A 20,270-nucleotide genomic window follows, 5' to 3' on the forward strand; every position below is an offset into this window, starting at 1 on the left:
AAAAGAATTGCAGCATCCTTCCATAGGTAGCCGTTGCAAAAAGCCTTGGTGAGCTATCTCACCTGGGGTGCTGGCTCAATAAGCAGGTCAACACAACATCAAAAATCCTCAGTGATCTTCAAGACACGACCAGGCATGCCATTCTGCAAAACCAAGCAGCCATTGATTTCTTCCTCTTAGCCCATAGACATAGGTGCCAGGACTTCGAAGGTGTCTGTTGTTGCAACCTTTCCTCACATTCTCAGTACGTCTCCAGGAGCATCCAACTGCTGAAAGAAGACATCAAACAACTCAAGGTCGAAAAAGAAAGAATGGTTTCAAGATTTCTTTGAACATTTGGGGCTCAAGGGATGGGTCACTTCTCTTTTAAACAACATTCTCTGGGTTCTTTAGTGGTTTTTATTGTTTTACACATGTTTTTGTGTCTTTTACATTGCTTTAAAAAGGCTGCAAGTGAAGCATTTATAATAAGTAAAGAAGAGGGAGATGTGAAGGCCAGTGGGCCAATTAACAAAGAATCCACAACTCTCCCTTGAAAGGAAAGCTCCTAGACAAGTTTCTTCATTGCTGGGGCAACAAACGGAGTCACCCCCAGCCTTCCTTGCAGACTCTGAAAGTTTTATGTAACCCCTGCAATTTTATGTACCCTCATTGGTGCCATCACCTCTGCTCTGACCCTGAACCCTCAGCTGACTAGTCGTGATGTCCCTATATAAACCCTCATTTCCCTCTGACTATCCAGTCTTTCATCCCTGACCCCTTCACTGTAGCTGGCATTCTCCTTGTCCCTGGACCAAGAACAAAGGCTCCTTGTGGAACACCACACGAGGCTCCTGTCCCTCCTTCCATGTCGCCCAAAGAGCTGCAATCACCCAACAGCCCTTTTCAAGGCTGAGAGCTGAGATTGCTCTCAGCAGGGTAGGGAGTGTCTGTGTCCTCAGGAGTGTCCTTCAAGGACATTTCTCAGGGAAGGTCATGGCACCCAGACTGCCCAGGCCATGACAGTCAAATACTACGAAAAATTTTAAAAGCTAAACTACACTGCCATAATAGGCCATACAATAAGGTGGTGGTTTTTAATGAAGTTCTATGACTGCTAAAATATCTAATCCAATCTTGAGTAAACAAATAACTAAAGAAAGATGGTATGGAATTTGAGGTGAGGGTTTTGGAAACTCGGATCTCAAGACATTGTAGCTCTAAATAGCTCTCTTCTATTTTAAATATAGCAGCAATGATATGTTGTAGGACTTTAAGAAAACTAAGAAGAACCTACCTGAAAAGGTATGCATTTAAGCTACATTTAGCTTAGGAAAAATAAAAATATATGGGAAGCAGTCTTAGTCAGTTGTATCACATTAAAAATAACCTACTTCACAAAGAAAATAACTCAGTGCTGTGAAGTCAGGTGATGAATATTCAACCAGCATTCCAAAAGACATTTCACACCGGAAATCTATTTAACATTTTAAGTGAGACAGAAACTTAACTGAAAAATGAACATCAGATACCGACCTTAAAGCATCTGATCACCTGCAATCAGAACCATCAAGATATAGCATCATAGGTTGCTAGAAAGTCATAAGCAGCAAAATAAATAGTAAAGACAGTTTTTCATAGTTCATATTTGAAAACCTACAGGAATGGAGTTAAGTAGACTGCGATTACAGAAATTCATCCAAATATGAAATGATTTGATGCATTCCAAAAGTTGTGCTGCAATGTCCTTAAAAAACAAACGAAAAAAAGGAGCACCAGAGGCAAAACAACAAACAGGTTTCAAAATATGACAGGTTATCAAACTGATTTACTCGGTTTATAACATTTATCTATCTAATAGAAGTCATATTCTCAGCTGTATGTTAAAAAATGGTGAGACTTTCTGGTAAATATATAAAACTTTGTACTAGGAGATATTAGAAACCTTAAAGAATAGGAGTTAGTAAGCAAAAATGTAAAAATTGCTGAATAGTTCATTTGTATACTTAACCCAAAAGTTTGTGCATGTTTCTGAAGGAGACATACTGTTCACGATAGGCAAAATTTAAATGAAACAAAAACTGTTCCAATATAGAAATAGTAATGCTTCTTCATACTTAATTACTTTGCTGTGGAATCCTAAATGGCTATCAACAATTACTCCTTCTCAAAGAAAATACTTGCAGTAATCAAATCCCAAATATCTGGGGAGGAAGGTTATCACTCTCCCATAAGAATGCTACACCATGATCTATAATAGAGGACCTTCATTGATCTAAACTGCAAGAAATGTAACATTCAAAGTTTCCTCAGGTCTTGATTACATCTAGAATACTTAAGAATTTAAGATTAGACATACAAACACAACTATCTGATCCAAAATCCTAAGAGCTTTAAAAGACAAAAGGGGAAAGTAGGTCTTTACCACAAAGAAGAGTCAGGTGCAGGCACAGAATCATAGCATTAACCACACACAGGCCCCATGAAGAACTGAATAGCACTGCCTCCAGCCCTCAGAAGTACCTTGACCCTGTCTACCACCCACAATATGCCATCATCTTCCTAACTCTAACCACCATCTCCTCTCTCAAAGTCAACCTTTCAGAAAGCAAGACCCAAACAGAACTAAAATTGTATAATCAGATAGCCTCTTAATTCAACTATGCAATCATCATATGAAAATTATTAAACTTGTTTTCTAATGCATCAATTGATCTGAAAACTTCTTCTGAAAACTAACTTGGTAAGTTAGACAAGTTTCCCTAAGGAACTTTACAGTTGTGGATGGTTAATTTTAAAATTTATTTTAGAAAGAAAACAGAGAAAGTAAGTAAATGAACCAATAGCCAAGTAAAAGAATAAACAGTTCTGAAAAACAGTATGCACAGCTAATTCTGATTTATTATAGGTAGTTACGAATCCATCGAATGCTCTGACTTTAGGACATAGTTTCAAAATATGGGTTCACAGAATGAAGTCTGGGATTGGAGAGGAAAAAAAAAAGAAACAGATCACTGTTAAAGCAAAAAATATGCCTGTAACAGAGCTACACACTAGCCAACAGTTTACAGCACATTTCTAGTTAAATGCATAATTTTCAACGTTAAAGCAAAAAATATGCCTGTAACAGAGCTACACATTAGCCAACAGTTTACAGCACATTTCTAGTTAAATGCATAATTTTCAACGTTAAAGCAAAAAATATGCCTGTAACAGAGCTACACACTAGCCAACAGTTTACAGCACATTTCTACTTAAATGCATAATTTTCAACCTATCCAATGCTTGGTAAAACACTCCTTAAAGCAAAAATGTCAAAGAACATAGTTTATAAACACAGATCTATTATCATCATGAGTGGGCAAAGTTTAAATAACTTTAATATTTTATAATTTATAAAATTATAATATATTTATAGATAATTCATTATAATTATTTATACTTTATATAATTTAAATAACTTATATTATAATTTAATATGTTTTGCCTTTGTGATGTTTTCTTTCAAGCTTTCTAGATACCACATGCTTGCTAATGCCCCCATAAACAGTTTCACATGTAACCACCCACAGCTAAAGAAAAATGTTCTAATTATTAGAAGTTAGGTACACAATTAGAAGTTAGGTACACAAAGCCTAAAGTATAAACTGACACCTCACATGCAACTTTATCAGCAGTTTCTCCTGATGGCATAGGATACTTTCCCATGCTTCTTACAGGATAGCCCCCCACAGACATTCAAGGCAGTGTATCTGACTGGCACTTACATATCATAATTGGATCTGCTGTCACACCTTATAATGGAACTTGATAGGAATTGCAGTAATCAACTCTTCTGTTTTAAAAGGATAACAAATACAGAGAAAAAAAATAGTCTTCAAACAACTTCATTCATTAAGCTATTTTGTATTTAAAATGTATTTTTAAAAGTCCATTGGAATATGGGGGGGAAAAAAATTCAGGCACTGTCAAGAAGCTGATGATGATCAATGACTGAGACAAACTCCTGTTTAGCTAATTAGAATCACTGATGAGCAATAATGATGTGAGCTAAGAATATTTGCAGACTTCTTTAGGATGAAAAATGGAGTGAAGAGAGGCTGTCAATTTGTACAAGTTCTAAGCTCCAATCAGTTTTCCCGTGAGTACTACCTATTTTAAATGTTTAACACAGATGCATTTAGCTACAAAGATTATCAAGATTCAGCTTCCCACAAAAATGAAGAAACTGAGAAAATATTCCTAAGCTTGATACATTTCCTCTGTTATGATTTTTTCCTGCATTACGCTCTACTCAATTATATAACAGGACAACATACTTGATGTTTGGCACCATTTTAATGGTGTGCCAAAAATGAACCATTAGATTTTGAGGAAACATTCGTGAATGAGGCATGAAAACAGCAAAAACCTTAATGCTTTAAAAAATAGAAGTCTGGTAAAGTTTCTAAAAACAACATCTTTCCTAAAATCTTCAGCAAAAGCAGTATAAGCAAAGAGGTATCCTGTACTGTACCACAGGTCTTAATCAAACAAGAACTTACACATTTGTCAAAAAAAAGTAAGGAGTCATAAACAATTATGTCCCATTTAGATTAATTAAATGAAAATAAATTTAACTAATAAATTGAATTTGCTGCTTAGACGTTTCATGGAATACATCCTTTCAGTTTTACAAATCACTGACTTAAAAAAAAAAAAACACAAAAAAGTGCAAAACTACAAAAAAACAAAACCAAACAAAAAACCTCACAAACAACAAACCAAACAAAAAAATCCCACAAAAACAAACAAACAAACACAAAAAACACCTCAAAACCTAAAACATATCTAAAACATATCAAATTTGGTCTTTAACAGAAAGTTAAGATTACACATCAAGCTTCGGACAGTGTGGTAAAACAGTAAAGGTTTCATTTTAACAGTGTATCTCTCTAACGACAATAAACTGCTTCTAGAAATACTTCTACTTCTGAAAGACATTTCATTGATTCGAAAGGGCTGCAGAACTAGAAAGGCTATAAAATATCAGTTGGTGTTACGCAGCCTTAATTTGACCACCTTATCTCTCTGTCTTCCAGCTCCCAAATATTTTACAGACTTCCACAGTTCACACATTCTCTGTTTGTATTGAATAGATCATTAATCACCCATTTGCAAAGTGAAGTTGTAGAGCATAGACTGTCAATGTTATGGTAAATATGGCACCAATACTGTAATTACTGTACAGTTACATCCATGTGATTGCACAGTCTGTGGCTTGTAGAAACAGAGTCTATGCCGTAATCTTCCAAGCAGAAACTTCACTTTGTTTCTATGTATCAAGAACTGACTAAAAAACAACAAAAAAAGAGCTAAATAGTCACTTTATCAAGAGTTTAATTTCATGTAAGAATCTAGAAGATCCTTATACTTCATGAACTACAACTGATATACATAATTACTTTTTTCTTTTAATACTTACAGTTGGTACTTTTAGAAGATTCAGACAGCATGGAGGAAAAAAGAATTTAAATGAATACCACACAATTTGCATTTTTCTAACTGCTTTTCTAACAGCAGTTACTTTCCATAAAAAATTATATATACCTATTTTTGTTTCTTTACAAAAATAATTTGAGGTCTAATTACAAATATTAAATGAAATTGTTTCCTTAGTAAATCATCTATAGAGCCAGTTCTATATTACATGATATATATCAAAATGAAAAAGCATCATTACAGATACATAAATTTTCTTGCGTCTTTCACTTGATTGATTTAATTTATTAGATGATGTATTAAGGAATAATATTCTCATTTTAAGCATATGATGATGCCTTATTTTAAGCAATATACATAAAATACCAAATATATTTTTGCACTAATGTAGTATAAAAAATAGTGACATTTTTGCCCAAGAATTTTGCAAACATTTTTCATCTAAAATACGCAAGTCTTTTACAGTGTTGAAAATATCAGCACTTCAGAACAGACTGCTTTAACATCTGCACATCACCAGGGTTTCCCCCAAGGATTTTTAAATGATGCCTGCCTGTGCTGAATAAAGTGCTAACTTGCACCTTGCATTTCAAACTGTGTCCTGAGCAGCCATCCAGTTGGTACAACACCAGCTGAATTCCCAGAGGCCACTGTTCAATCAGGCTTGACTGCAATTATCATGTCAATATTTTGTGCTCCGATATGCAGATATGCACACATGCAAACTGCATAATACCTTCTTCTCCATGGAATGTTGACTTATGTTCAACGTTCTGAGAATTTTTAATGAAACAGGATATTAAACTTTCATTAACTGTAGAAAATCACAATTACTTGACCTTAGCCAGAAAGGTTGTACTCTTATGCTCTATTATTCTGTCCACTGTATTGAGTGATAGTGACTGGGCAGTCCATTGTATTTTAAATTCAGAGTGACAAAATGGTCATGGCTTACATCTTGTTTACATCATTGTCCTCCTGTCATTGTGTTTTCTGTTAATTTGTAAAAGGATGTTTTAAGAAAGATTCTGCACAATGTTTATCATCCCTTCAAAAAGATGCAAGATACAGATTTTTATTTCAATTAACATAGGTTTCTATAGTGTTTATTCGTAAAACAAATTCACTTATCCTTTTACATAAAAAGTACTCAACATTTTCAGTAAATTTGCACATCATCAGTCAGTGAAGAATCAATGTCAACCTGTTTATGTTTCTTCCACAATTTGCTACTCACATGATGCTGCAAACCACAGGGTAAGCTCCTGAAATTACCTTTCCAAAAATTCTTTGGTTATTTTTGATCTCTTTTCAGCCATATTTTTGTCCATCTGTTCACCTTTAGACAGATGTAACTCCTCAGGAAGAACAACAACAAAACTCTCAATCACTGTTACTAACATTCAGGTTGCCACTGTTCCTTAACAGTGGCCTGAAATGATAAATCCATTATTTGCCTTTGCAAAGATCTGCAATAAACAGCAAAGTTCAAATCTAGATGTGGAAAAACCTCTCTGTAAGGCAGGCTTGCCAAAGGTAAGTATCTGTGAGGGTATCATCTCACATACTATTCCCATGTACCTCTACCAAGTCTTGTATCATTGCCACAGTTTGATCATTAATGGATTGCTACATTAAACTGCTACATCTCCCTTTCAGAATAAAGGAAAAGAGTCAGCTAGAAGCCCTAGAGGAAAATTAGTCTGTTGACTTGTCAAGCTTTCATGTACTATAGAAGGAAGAGTCTTAAAGCAGAGCTCTGAAGTTTGCAAAAGTGTTTCTAAACCTTTCATACTCTCATCTGAACCCAACTCCATTTCAGTTTACACATGCATTTACTTAATAAGAGCTATTTTCTAGCACCTTGTTTTAAATCATAAAAAAAAAATCCTTCAGAAGGCAGCAAACTAGAAATAGCATACTCTTTACATAATACTGAGATCAATAGTATTTAAAGTAGCTGGAAAGTATACTAACATGGGTAGTAGTTTTACAATGGCTTGTTTAAAATACCTGGAGGCTTTTACATATCCCAAAGGCATTTCTCATTTGCACAGTAAAGATAATTTTTTGTTTATATCTGAATATTAAATTGGGAATATAGTTATAGTTATCCGGCAAGAACTGCAAAGACTGCTGAAAAGTGTAATATCATTGGTGTATTACTGGAATCAGCAGCATAGCCATAAAAAAGTACAAGTTAAATTTTTACAATTTTAGGGCAGGAGAACTTCTATTTTGGGGCCATGAAAGCATTTGAAAATAACAGACAAATAATGGCAAGGTACTAGTAATTTCTCCCTACGCCCCCAAAATTATATCTTTTATATTTTCCTGGGTCGTTTGGAAAAAAAAACTAAGGAATTACTGCAATGCTATATTACTATAAGGAATACTATAATGCTATAAATATAAATTGCTGTAAAGTTAGTACTGCCCACTCAATTCCTCCTAACATGTATTTTCTTTTCTTCACCACACATCTGTGGTGTAAGTTCTATAGCTCTAAGTGAACATTTTGTCCTGCATCTTTTATTTTCATCTCTGCAATCTCACAAAAGAAGCCTAGCTGTCTCTTTCATCAATTAAATTATTGAAATCCACTGGACAATACTGTTTGATTCTTTTTATATATATATATATTTATATATTTATATACATATATATATGATCTAGGCAGGTACACATGCCTGTGCTTTCCTAGATTCTGTCTGCTTCCATTACTTATCTGGCTTATATGACCTCAGGCAGTTTCTAACAAAGATCTGGCAGGAAATGGAAGTTCCTCGGTTATGGAATTTTTGGTGGAAAGAGCACACTGAAAAATTAAGTTATGCAAACACTGGTGGCATCCATGTCACAAGAAGAAACAAAAAAAGGTTCAAATCCATCACATTCTGTTTGTTTCTATCTCAAAATCTCACAATAAGCCCGAGCAAGACAGAAAAAGTTCTGAACTTGAATATGACTAGGTCTCTGTTGTCCCCAGTACAGACGAGAAGGAATGAGACTTATGTGGTTTTGAAGTCTATGAGACTTAAATGGTTTTTATCAGATTTTAGTGTAAATTTCCAATTTCCACCTCATCTGATACAACTGTGTATAATATCGAAAAATGGGCTCCAAGCAGCACGCATCCTCCCAAGTGACATGCTTCAGGACTCATCTTGCTTATAACAGTTATTTGATCATCCCATCTTTTAAACTCTTTAAACCCACATATTTTTCCCAGATTAACAAAGCCAAAAAATCTATTGTCCTGCAATTTTCTGGACAGCAGCAGTGGTAGACAGCAGATTCCCTGTAAAGCTAATCAATGCACTGGAACTAAGATAAACCGATAGTAGCATTAAAAAAGCATATTATTTACTCCTATAAAGTGGGAATAAGAAAAAAACTTTTCTGAAAGGATGAGAGTGTGAAGAGGTACAGTCATGAAACTGAAACTACTGAGGAAATCATTATGGGAAGTAATAACAGGAAAAGTGAGGATAGAATATATGGGGCTGTAATTTGGTTGTGCAGAAGGTTCACAGGTAAAGCTGGGCTAGAAACTATTTCCAAAGTGGCAATTAGACCATACTCAGGCAAAAGAGATGAAGCTACATCAATTGAAGAGAAAAATACACACTACTGCTCCATCTGTCAAATCAAAGCAACCGAAAGTTCAAAGTTGTGATTAATAAAACTCTTATATACTGAATGGGTTTTATCCAAACCTATTCCAGGATTCTCAGGAGTAATGATAACACCTAAAAAGATGCTGTGGAAGCAATTTCTTCTTTCTTAATTCCATAATTCAGAGAAGCATGGAAAAGCTGTGATATACAAGTATAGCCTTGAGTTCAAAAAGGTTCTAAAACATTAGTGTAATTCTAAAAGAGTAGAGGACATAAAAACAAACTAGACCAGCACGTTAACAGAATTATGTTGGCAAGGTTTCACATACCAATCATCAGCCTCTATGCAGTGCAGAACACATACGGAAAATTTCAGCTTATTATCTTGCTTTTGTGCATGAAGGTGGTATATAAGAGTGCCACATTCATTGTATCAATAAGAATACACAAAATTACCAATTTCTGTTCTAAATGAAGCATAACATAATTTAAAGCCAGGGACAACTATGAAGCATAAAAACACTCCTAGAATGAATGAATGAAGAATAATAAACAAAGAAGACAGACTGCATCTTATATAGGCACATAATTCAAGAACTCTAAATAATTCCTTTATTGACCATTATTTAAATCCATGCTTTCTAACACCTCTATGATTCAATTCATCCTAATATCCTGATTATTTTTATATGCAACATAAATAAAGAATGTTAATAAGCCTGAACACCTGTTTCTGCCTTCTTAAGCTTCAGGTAAAAGAACTACAATTTTCCACATTGTTCAGCTATGTATAAAATGTGGTTAGGATAATAAAGTTTTTTAATGTTTTCAATATAATTGTGCTTATATACAGGTAATGTATGTTTACATATATTAAATACTGAATTTATATATTTTAAACAGTTCTCTCATTTTTTTATGTTTTATGAAGGAAGATGAATTCTACTGCCAATATCCTTATAAAAACATGACTAACTTTTATTGGGAAATAAATAATTATGATTTTGCATTTCAACGTAAATGAAGGATGCTATGTATTCGTGCATCAGTCTTCATCATATATTAAAACTATTTCCCAAATAAAACATGAAAACAATAGTAAAAATAGTATACTGTCTGAACAGCCAGGCTACTACTCTCTGCAGTTAAGTGTCCCAGTACAATGCCAGCAGTTACTTGATATCATCACTGGCAACCACATGTAAATGACCCAATAACAGCTGTCTTAAAATAAACTGCATGTCCTCACATCATCACTGTCTTCCTCTGGATATGAACCCATTAGACACTGTATTTTTGGACAAAAATTTTCATTGCTTTATGCTAGGCAGAACAGGGGACAACACTATAAAAAACAGTGACATTGAAGGGATCTCATCAATACATAGAAATATCCCAAAGGTGAGGATGGGGCCAGACTCTTTTCAGTGGTGCCTCAACATGAGGCAGAACTTCTTTGCACTGAGGGTGGCAGAGTACTGGAAGAGACTGCCCAGGGAGATTGTGGTGTCCCTCTCTGGAGCCACTCAAAACCTACCTGGACACATACCTGTATATAACCTGCTCTAGGTGACCCTGCAGAGGGGTTGCACTAGATGATCTCCCAAGGTCCCTTCTAACCCTAACAATACCATGATTCTGTAAAATGCACTCCCAGCCAAAGATGCTATATTTTCACAAGTGAAAGAATATGTACAGATGAAGTCCAAAAAGGAAAGGTGTGAACAACAAAACATGCCTTCTAAGGTCAAAGCACTCCATACAAACCCAAAGGAGACAGGACCCCCTATGAATCTGTAACAAACTTCCCAAGTAAAATTGGCATGACTTTAAAAAGAGTTAAAATCCATTATTTTTTTCTTTTTAAAAAATCCCCTTTTTCATTTAAGAAGAGGGAACTCATGGCACCTTAAAATAATAGTTGCAATACTGACAGCCACTTCATTCACATTCTCCTTATCTTTGGCCTACAAAATATTTGAATTCATAAATATCAGCATCCCAGAACAATCAAATGAACACTGTGATAATTAGCTAACAATTATAGGAATCAGATAATAGTAAGTACCATGAAGAAATCCTCACCATTACTATCCTCAGAGGAATAAGCTGCAGAAGTAAGATCCTGCTTGTTAATGGAGATGGAAGCTCTTACAGTCAGGGAAAACTTCTTCCCCCAGTGGGTGGTTGGGCACTGGAACAGGTTCCCCAGGAAAGTGGTGACAGCACCAGCCTGAAAGTGTCCAAGAAGCATTCAGACAGGGCTCTCAGGCACATGGTGCAACACGTGGGGGTGCCCTATGCAGAGCAAGGAGCAGGACTCAATGATCCTGACCTCTTCCAGTGCAGCATATTCTAGGATCCTATGATAATTATGTCTTCTATTAACAAGTCTTAGCTTTTCACTTCCTCAAGAATTCAGATAAACATAACTTATATACAACTGTTATCCAGCAGCTTATTACACTGGAAAATTACCAGTCATTTTCCTCCTCCTGCTCTTTCAACAGGAAAACAAAATATTGCTGTACATTCGTAATTTAAAAATTGTATCGAACTGCAGCACAGCAATCTCACTGAGAACAGATTTTAAAGTCGGCTTCAACCTGCATCAAAAAAGAAGAAAACTTGCAATGTATTCTAGGCACTCTTGACAGAATGTAACAATTAAATTTTTTCAACACATTTTTAGAACTCTACATAGTTCTCAATTAGAAAGATAAAAAATATGGTATCTGAAGGAGATGTTGGTTGTTTTTTGATTTTAGTAGAATATTAAATCTTCAAACTCACCTTTCCACAACCAAACTGACAGATTGAGTAAGATCTGGTTTGGACACCTGGAGATGTTTCCAAAGAGACCACACAAATGCTTTATGAGCCTTAGAAAAAGGAAAAAAAAAGAAGAAAAAACACATTACATGTATAATGCCTTTTACTGACAAAAATAAGTTATACTGAGCATATTCAAAACACAATTGCCAAGAAAGCCCTACTCTATTGAGAATTCCCTGCAAGTTACTCACTGCTCCATGAATGACAAAAACACAGCAAATAGTTCTCTTGAATATACAAAGTTTTAACCATACAGAATTTTGAAGTAAAACCAACATTCATAATCAACATTAAAATAGTATGCAGTGCAACATACGGCAGCAGAAGTTACACTATTCAAACAAGGCTGCCTTTTGCTATATCTATTACTGTTACTGACACAATTTCTATTACATGCTAAGCCTCCTTCAAGGAATACCTGCTTCAAGATTAAGTTCTACCACATGCAGCTTTTTGTTTCAAAATACGCAGTAAAAGAGTCTTCTAACACACACTCACCTAACCTGCCGTATACAGAAGTTTCAGAAAAAAAGCTCAAGTGAGAGCAAGAAAACAGTATTCTTTACAAACAGACTTCAGAAAGTTTGTGAAAACCAGATGTCAGCTGAAATCTTTCCCACATATTTATTTTCTAGTACACATTAGTTATTATTTTTTCACTGGTGTCTTCTTATTCCAATATGATTTTATTACTGGAAGCATCAATATTTGTTACTTTACAATCTAAACCCATGTGTTAATTATACAAAAATGTTAGAGGAGAAAAATAAAATCCAGCAAAAGATGAAGACCAGTAAGAAAATATGTGTTCATAAACCAGAGTCCAGACTAGGATGAAACCGACTGACACAGTCTAACATAAAATTAGGAACAAATAAGCCAAACCCATCATATTGGCAGCTAGGCATATTCAACAGGCAAAAATAATTAGAGTGCAGCTATGTCTACTAGAGTTTTGGAAATAGAAAATCATTTAGACTGGAAAAGACATTTATGGTCAAGGCATCCAACCAGTAACCTAACATTGCTATATGCACCAGTAATCCCTACATGCTGTATCTACACAGCTTTTAAATACCCCAGGGATGGCAATACCCCCAACACCCCCTGAGTAGCCTGTTCCAATGCCTGACAAGAAATTCTTTCTAATGTCAAATCTAAATGTTAAAAAACAAATTGGCAAAAAGACCTTATAATTCAAGACCATTATCAGCTAATGCAAAATGCTCTACATCAAAGAGACCTCATCTTTCTTAAAAGCAGAAAAATTTCAACTGTCTTTCACAGGTTGTGCACAGCTTTTAAAATTCTGTGTTTCTTGACTTTCCAAATAAAATCAAGCAGTTAACAAAAGACTTTGCGCATAAAGAAATGAGGAACAAGATATTTTTAAAACACTTGAAAAACCCACAATCTTTCTCTAACCAGATTGGGTAACTAGTGTAAGCACTCTTTTCAAAACCAAAAGTGACCCTGTTGCATTCAAACAAACAGAAACTAAAACTGGGTTATGGTGCACTACTTCCATTTTTGAAGAAAGATAGTACAAAACCTGGACTGTACACCACAAAATTAGTAACTCAAATGACTTTGCATCGGTATCCAAGTCTTTGTTCAGTACAAGTGCTAAAAATAGGTTAACTTTCAGCTCAGAATTAAGTTAAAAGATAAACACTAAGCTCTGTATTAAATGGGTTACTAAGTAAAAAGAAAAAAAGTACAACCCCTCATTTCATGCTATCACACAGTATACTGAATTTCTATGTTTCAGTGGGAAAGACTATAAAAGTATGCACTTGTTTCATGTCCTTAAAATAAAAGACACCATCTCCCTCTCTTTGTAAGAACTGCTGCAGGCTTCAAAAAAGCACTAAGATGTAAACAGAAGCTGGATTCAGAGTAATTTCAACCTCTTAAAAACATCTTGTGTTTATGCTGGTAAGTCAGGGGGGAAAGCAAACAAACAAAAAACAAACCACAAATCCAGACTAAAACTCTCTAAACAATAGCAACGAAAATGTGATTTCTTTTTAATTATTTCAAAGCACATTAAATCAATAGTCCTTCCAGCCAAAATGGCACTAGTCATTTCACAGTAGTGTATCAACACAGCAAATCAGCTAGGCTGGAAACAACCTCTGAGATCATCAAGTCCAACCTATGATGAAATATCACTGTGTCAGGTAGAGCATGGCATCCAGTCTTTCCGTAAATACCTTCAGCAACTCCACCACCTCCTTGGACAGCCCATTCCAATGCACAGTCACTCATTCAGTGAAAAAATTCTTCCTAATGTCCAACCTACACCTCTCCTGGCACAGCTTAAGACTGTCCTCTTGTTCTGTCAGTGGCTGCCTGGGAGAAGAGACTGACCCTCACCTGGTTGCACCCTCCTTTCAGGCAGTCACAGAGACAGACAAGGTCACCCCGCAGACTCTTTTTCCCCAAGCTAAAATACCCCAGCTTCCTCACATGTTCCTCACAGGAATTGTGTTCTTGGCCTTTCACCAGACTCGCTGCCTTTCAGTATAAGGAAATCTTTGAATCATAATGACAGAAAACCACTGTATCTACTCCAATTTTAAAATAATTTTAGTTCAAATTGTTCAACTGATCAGAAATTACATGATAATAGTGTTTGAGCATTTTTATATATTTAATACAGAACTCACTGTGTATTTTATACTGAACTACCGTAAATCATTAAGAAATTAGTCTAAAGGCCACAAAACCATTACAGCAGAGAGAAGACACAGTAGAACAAAGGGCTAATAGTATTCTACCTGAAAACACTCAGGAATCCCGAGTCAAGCAAACAGTCAAAAGTTTCTTATGCTGATTGATGGTCTCATGAGCTATGTTTAGTTAGTTTTGTTTGCCTGTTTAATGTCTTAGAACTGCTTATAAGTATGCCTCCTTAACTTTCCCCTTTACTATCCTAAATACAAAACCACAGAAGTAGCTGTTGGGTTTTCTGCTTTTTTTTGTTATATATATATATTAGAAGAGTTGAGACCCTTGGGCTTCTCTATGACTCTAAAAAGCACTATCAAACACCATGAGACTCCCTACAACCAGGGGTGTCTGCAGATCCTACTGTGCAGATTTGTAGACATTTCAGGTCCCAGCTGGGAAACAGTTTGAGGCATCCCAAGAACACAGAATAGCATATAACCTTCAGATGAATACTTCTAAGCACAGCTTTCCTTCATTACAAAAAGAAAAACCAAAAAAATGGAAAACCACAGCAACAGGTATTGAATTGTTCCTAATGAACAAATATTACTATATATGTACAATAAGAGGGAAGTCTTCACATTCATCCCATAATTTTTGCTCAGTATACAGCATGTATTGACCCTCTGAAAACTGAATTTCTACCTAAAATTTTCAAAATCTTCTTTTGATAATATAAATATATGAGGTTTCAACAAACATTCCTAATGAGAACACAAACACTCTAAAACCATCTTTTTAAACTCTTCAGTTTAATTTAACCTGTAATTATTCCACAGTATAATTTAAGTTGTCCAAAGAGTAAAATCAGCCACAAATTTGTATTCATGTCAGTGAAATTGCCACTCTTTACATAACTAAGTTCTGTGACACTTCTGTCTGTGCTAAAAGAACAGTAGATGAAACAACATTAAAAACTCATCCTAACTGTAAAATAAAAAATCTCCTTTGCAATAAGGAATATTGAATGGGTACTAAACAAACTTCAAAGAAAAACCTACACAAAATAGGCAAAAAGGTGTCCATTAAATGGTAAACAACTAACAACTATGACTTCAAAATACAAACCAAAGCCTTCACAAATCCTATGGAAGTAAAAAGTCACTGGAATTTCCAAAACTGCAAAACAATGATATTTTGATACATGTTATTTTTTTTTTATGGTGACAAACTGATATTTAAAATTACTACTGCAAATTATGAATTTATGAATATACCCAGAACATAAAGTAATGTTGCAATTATATCAACAGATATTCCAAATTATATCATCATAAGCCTTTCACTATGTACTCAATATGTACTTTTAACTTCTCTAAATGCTCACAAAACTAACCAATGTCCTGCCCAAGTGTACTTCTGCCAAAAGAATGACGCAAATGCATCTTCAAATAATGTTACCAGCAAAGAAAAAACCCAGTCAAACAAACAGAAAACCACTACTTCATCCAGAGTGAAGAGAACTTTTTTCACAAAAAGAAAGTTTACACAGAAACATACAAAATTTTTCATTATGACAACAAAACATTACTAAGACCTTAGTCAAAGAATGTTGAGTTGCTGTATATGATTTTCTTATCTTTAAAATGCCAAACATTTTAATAGCTATTTCATTTAAATCTAAGTAATATGATTAATTAAGCATTTTGTATAATGGAAGTAGTATTAGTTAGAAATTAAGGTTTAAGAGGAAAAGAAATTTAAACAGTCTTTTTAAGCTCTTGGCAGAATTCATGGACTTGGTAAAGCTTTTCCCTGTATGGCCCTGGGAGCCAAACAATTTCTATGGAAAAAAGACTGCTTACTTACACTGTCTGAAGTTGGCACAGAAAAACACTGCAGCTGTCAAGGCCTGGGATATATCAATCTTCAGCTTACCCAAAAAATATTCAGCCTACTCAAGTGCATGTTAACAGCTCAAGAGGTCAGCAAAAGTGTACCTTGAACAGCTGAGATCTTATATAAAGGCAGAATACAGATGTAATTTGAAAGCTAGCAAAAATTACTCATTATTTACAACATATCTAATGTCAGATAAGGATGCTCACCCTGAAATCAAGGTTGCATGCAAGAACAAAAATACTCTGAAAAAAGAAAAGAGTACATTGTGTACTCTCTGAAAATTGACATCTTTCCCCTCAGCCTACAGTGAAAGCAATTGTAGTTCATACTGAAAGACAAACAGAAATGCAGACTTACCTTAGGTTTTGAAAGAGTTCTTTGCAAACTAAAGATTTTTTCTTACTGATTTTTAACAGCAGCAAACTCAGAAACACTGGCAATAGATAAGCCACTAACAAATGTTATATGGCATAACTAGCTACAGCAGGAGTATTTGCTTTCAAGTGAAGCTGTGAATTTATAAAACATCGGCAGAAATCAAAAAACGAAAAATGCCTCTGACTTAAAAGCAGGAAAAGACAAATACCCTTATGTAAAACATTTTATCTTCCTTTTGGAAGGGAATTACAAGCATAAATATTCCACTGGCGATTTGATATCAAAAGTACCTGAAACTGTATCAATACTGCAGTTACCTGTCTAATGGAAACTTAGAACCATAGAATCTTTTTGGAAATTTTTATATTGCTTTATCAAGGAGAATTAGCTGGCATTCTTTTTATAGTAACGAATTTACTGCAGTAAAACTTTTAAATTAGCAGTGAAACAAGTACCAAAAGCATAAGCAGTATCTTTTTTTCTTTTCTTTTATCTTACAGAAACTATACATTCATAACAAGTTGAGTATTAAATTTACAAGTAAGTGTAGTTTTGTGTTTAGGTTTATATCACACACTGTTGACAACAAGGATAAAATGAAAAACTTCTCCCCTTTAACATAAATTCATACATCAAGCATTTCAGTTATTTGAAATCTGAAATCAGTACTCTCTTTGATGTTTCACTTCTATTTCTAAGCGTGTTAACCACTGTTAAGTGTTCCTTTCATACCTAAAATCTTTACAGCACTAAAAATTATTATTCACTTACTATCATTCATCTTCTCAAATCTGGAAGAGAATATCCTCAGAGCAAAAAAATGAAACACAAACCTCAATCTATTCACAATCAATCCAAACAGTCTCTTCCCCACCTCTGCCTCTCCAATCACCACTACAAAAATACAGGACACAAACTCTCATTTTAGTTATTTAATCAGTCCTTATCCCCAAGTGGGAAAATAAAGCACTTGGGAGGACAGAGGGAGCTATTGGTTTACTTTATTTGTTACTTTTTATTAAGAACTCTGTAATAATTACATACTGATAATTTTCTGTGTTATGAATTGAGTATTTCAAAACACATGATTGTCAGGCTGGAAAAAAATTGTATGGAAATCAAAATACTACAGGGCATGGGGCATGAGGGGGAAATACACAAAATAACCTGGCTGGCTGGTATAAGCACTGAAAAACCTGCAAGAATTTTTTTTCTATGCATTGTTCTCAGCTCCCCTAACATCTAGGACAGACTAGTACACTTCCAACTAAACAACTGAAGTCTTATCAAGCTGACATGTATACTTCACAAGCATCAAGATGCACAAGACTTGCATCTTTCTTGATGTCTCACAAGACTTTTAAACTTACACTGCTGCATACTGTCAGTTCAGACTCTCTTTACCCTACTGTACCAGTATTTCTTTGTGTTTTCCAGTTACATCCCTAAATAAGAGGTATTCTCTTTACAACCAAGTCCTACTAAGCTGTCACAACAAAAAATACCCTTACTCTTTAGAGAATCCATCTGTGAGGTGCTGTGCTTTTAAACAACCAGAAGACTCATCAGTTACTCACAACAAAACTTAGAACCTTAGACACACAAAATAATCCTGTTATTTTCACTGTTCATAAGTTCACAGAAGTCACTCACAAATAGTATGCACTGTTAACTTCTAATTATCACGTATAAATTTGCAAGAGAGCTGTAGGTGACTTGACCAGACTGACTGCTTTTTTTAAGAGACATCATCAGCAAACAAGAGTATTTTTCCGTGTCCCCTCAATTCCTCAGTGTTGCAGCTTAAGTGAGATACAATCAAAATGTAAATGTACTATAGTAAAGAAAAAAAAAAGTTTTCTGTATATTCCATGCATAATTTTCTATTCAAAGAAATTACTGTTATCTTGTCTCTGTTGTTAGTTCTTGCAACAAATATACATTTGATTCAAAGGGATAATGCAGAATACTGTTTTACTTACACTTGTGTGTAAATATATTCCCACACACACACCTCCCCCTTACAAACTGAATCCTAACTTATTACTCTGCTGAACACACACAGGCACCACAAAAATAATACTGTATTGTCATTGTTACAATGTTGATGCCCTAATAGTGGTCTAAGGAAAAAAGTACCACCCAACTTATACTAAAAGATGCTGTCATTACACATGATTTAATCAGCATACTCTCAGATTAGTTCTTCAGCATAACAAAAACACAGCAATGAACTTAGAACTAAGTTATTTCATTATATATTCTTAATTGGCATAAATAATTGGCTTATTGTGGCATAAACTGGCAGGAAATAAAAGGTACTTCCTGGTCATGGCATAGTCAAAAATTAACATCACTGAAGGCAGATCAGTACCATCACAGTAGGAATGGACAAAAATAAACATCAATTCACTGGTACACAGAACTTATTAGATAGACATAGACCTATTACACACAATGCCAGCCTCACTGAATAGCAAAAAGTAAATTACTTTCTTCTCCAGTGAGCACACATGATGCTGTGTTTCCCTTCATTCACTGGAACAACCTTCTACGAGCAGTTGCTTTTCTGAGTACTCAATATTGGAGATGCAGCACTTAATTAATGCAGGAAACCTTTTCAAAACGGAGAAAACATGAGAAATCAAAAGCTTTCTTTTAATCCCTTTCTGGATCAAGGACAGGATAAGGGATCTGCCAGCTTTCATTCCAAGCTATAACTTTCTAAACTACTTCAATTAAAACTAACTGCAGTCATATAAGTAATTTAGATGGAAGATGCACAGAACTGGGTAGGACATGAATTTTTCTAAGTCACATAACTGTGTTCTGGAAGCATGACAATTCTGAGTGTTCTTGTAACAATTCCATCACTTATTTGAGAGCACAGGATAATTTAAAAGTTTTGCCACAGCTCTCAGAGTTATTTTTTTTAAATGTAATGCTCTGGATTAATACAATCATAATGCACTTATGATTTTTAATGAATTCAAGAATATGAGAATGCATAAATAATTTTATTTTACAGACAATATAACCATATGCATACTTTTGGGTATATTCCCTCTGCATTGCCATAACTAACCAAGTGCAATTTAGGTCCATTATTTCAACTGTGCCTGAAATGACACTGTAGTATTTTCCAGATCCTGTAGAATTGTGGACAAATAGAATATTTGCACACATTTTAAGTTCCGAGCTAAACTTCAAATAGTTGAAACAGCGCACTCTCAATAACAGCAAAGGACAAGACTATCTGAAGTCACTCTTCAAGAACCTCCTTCCCAAACCAAAATAATTAGATGGGAAAACTAAACCAGCTACACTCAGTCATTCTCCTCCATGTTGAATCTGTAACAACATGGTGAACTGTCCTGGGCTGAGTTTATGATGCTTGTA

General features: G+C 34.8%; 1 protein-coding gene across 1 annotated transcript in view; it reads right to left on the reverse strand.

Annotated features, from left to right (window-relative positions):
- Nucleotides 1–20,270, reverse strand: part of CNTLN (centlein) — a 191,104-nt gene that overhangs the window by 154,690 nt on the left and 16,144 nt on the right. Inside the window, 1 exon segment of the mRNA XM_086869809.1 lies at nucleotides 11,874–11,962. Coding sequence (XP_086725935.1) covers nucleotides 11,874–11,962 — 89 coding nt within the window.

The sequence above is a fragment of the Cyanistes caeruleus genome, chromosome Z, assembly GCF_971803275.1.
Source record: "Cyanistes caeruleus chromosome Z, bCyaCae1.hap1.1, whole genome shotgun sequence".
Taxonomy (NCBI): domain Eukaryota; kingdom Metazoa; phylum Chordata; class Aves; order Passeriformes; family Paridae; genus Cyanistes; species Cyanistes caeruleus.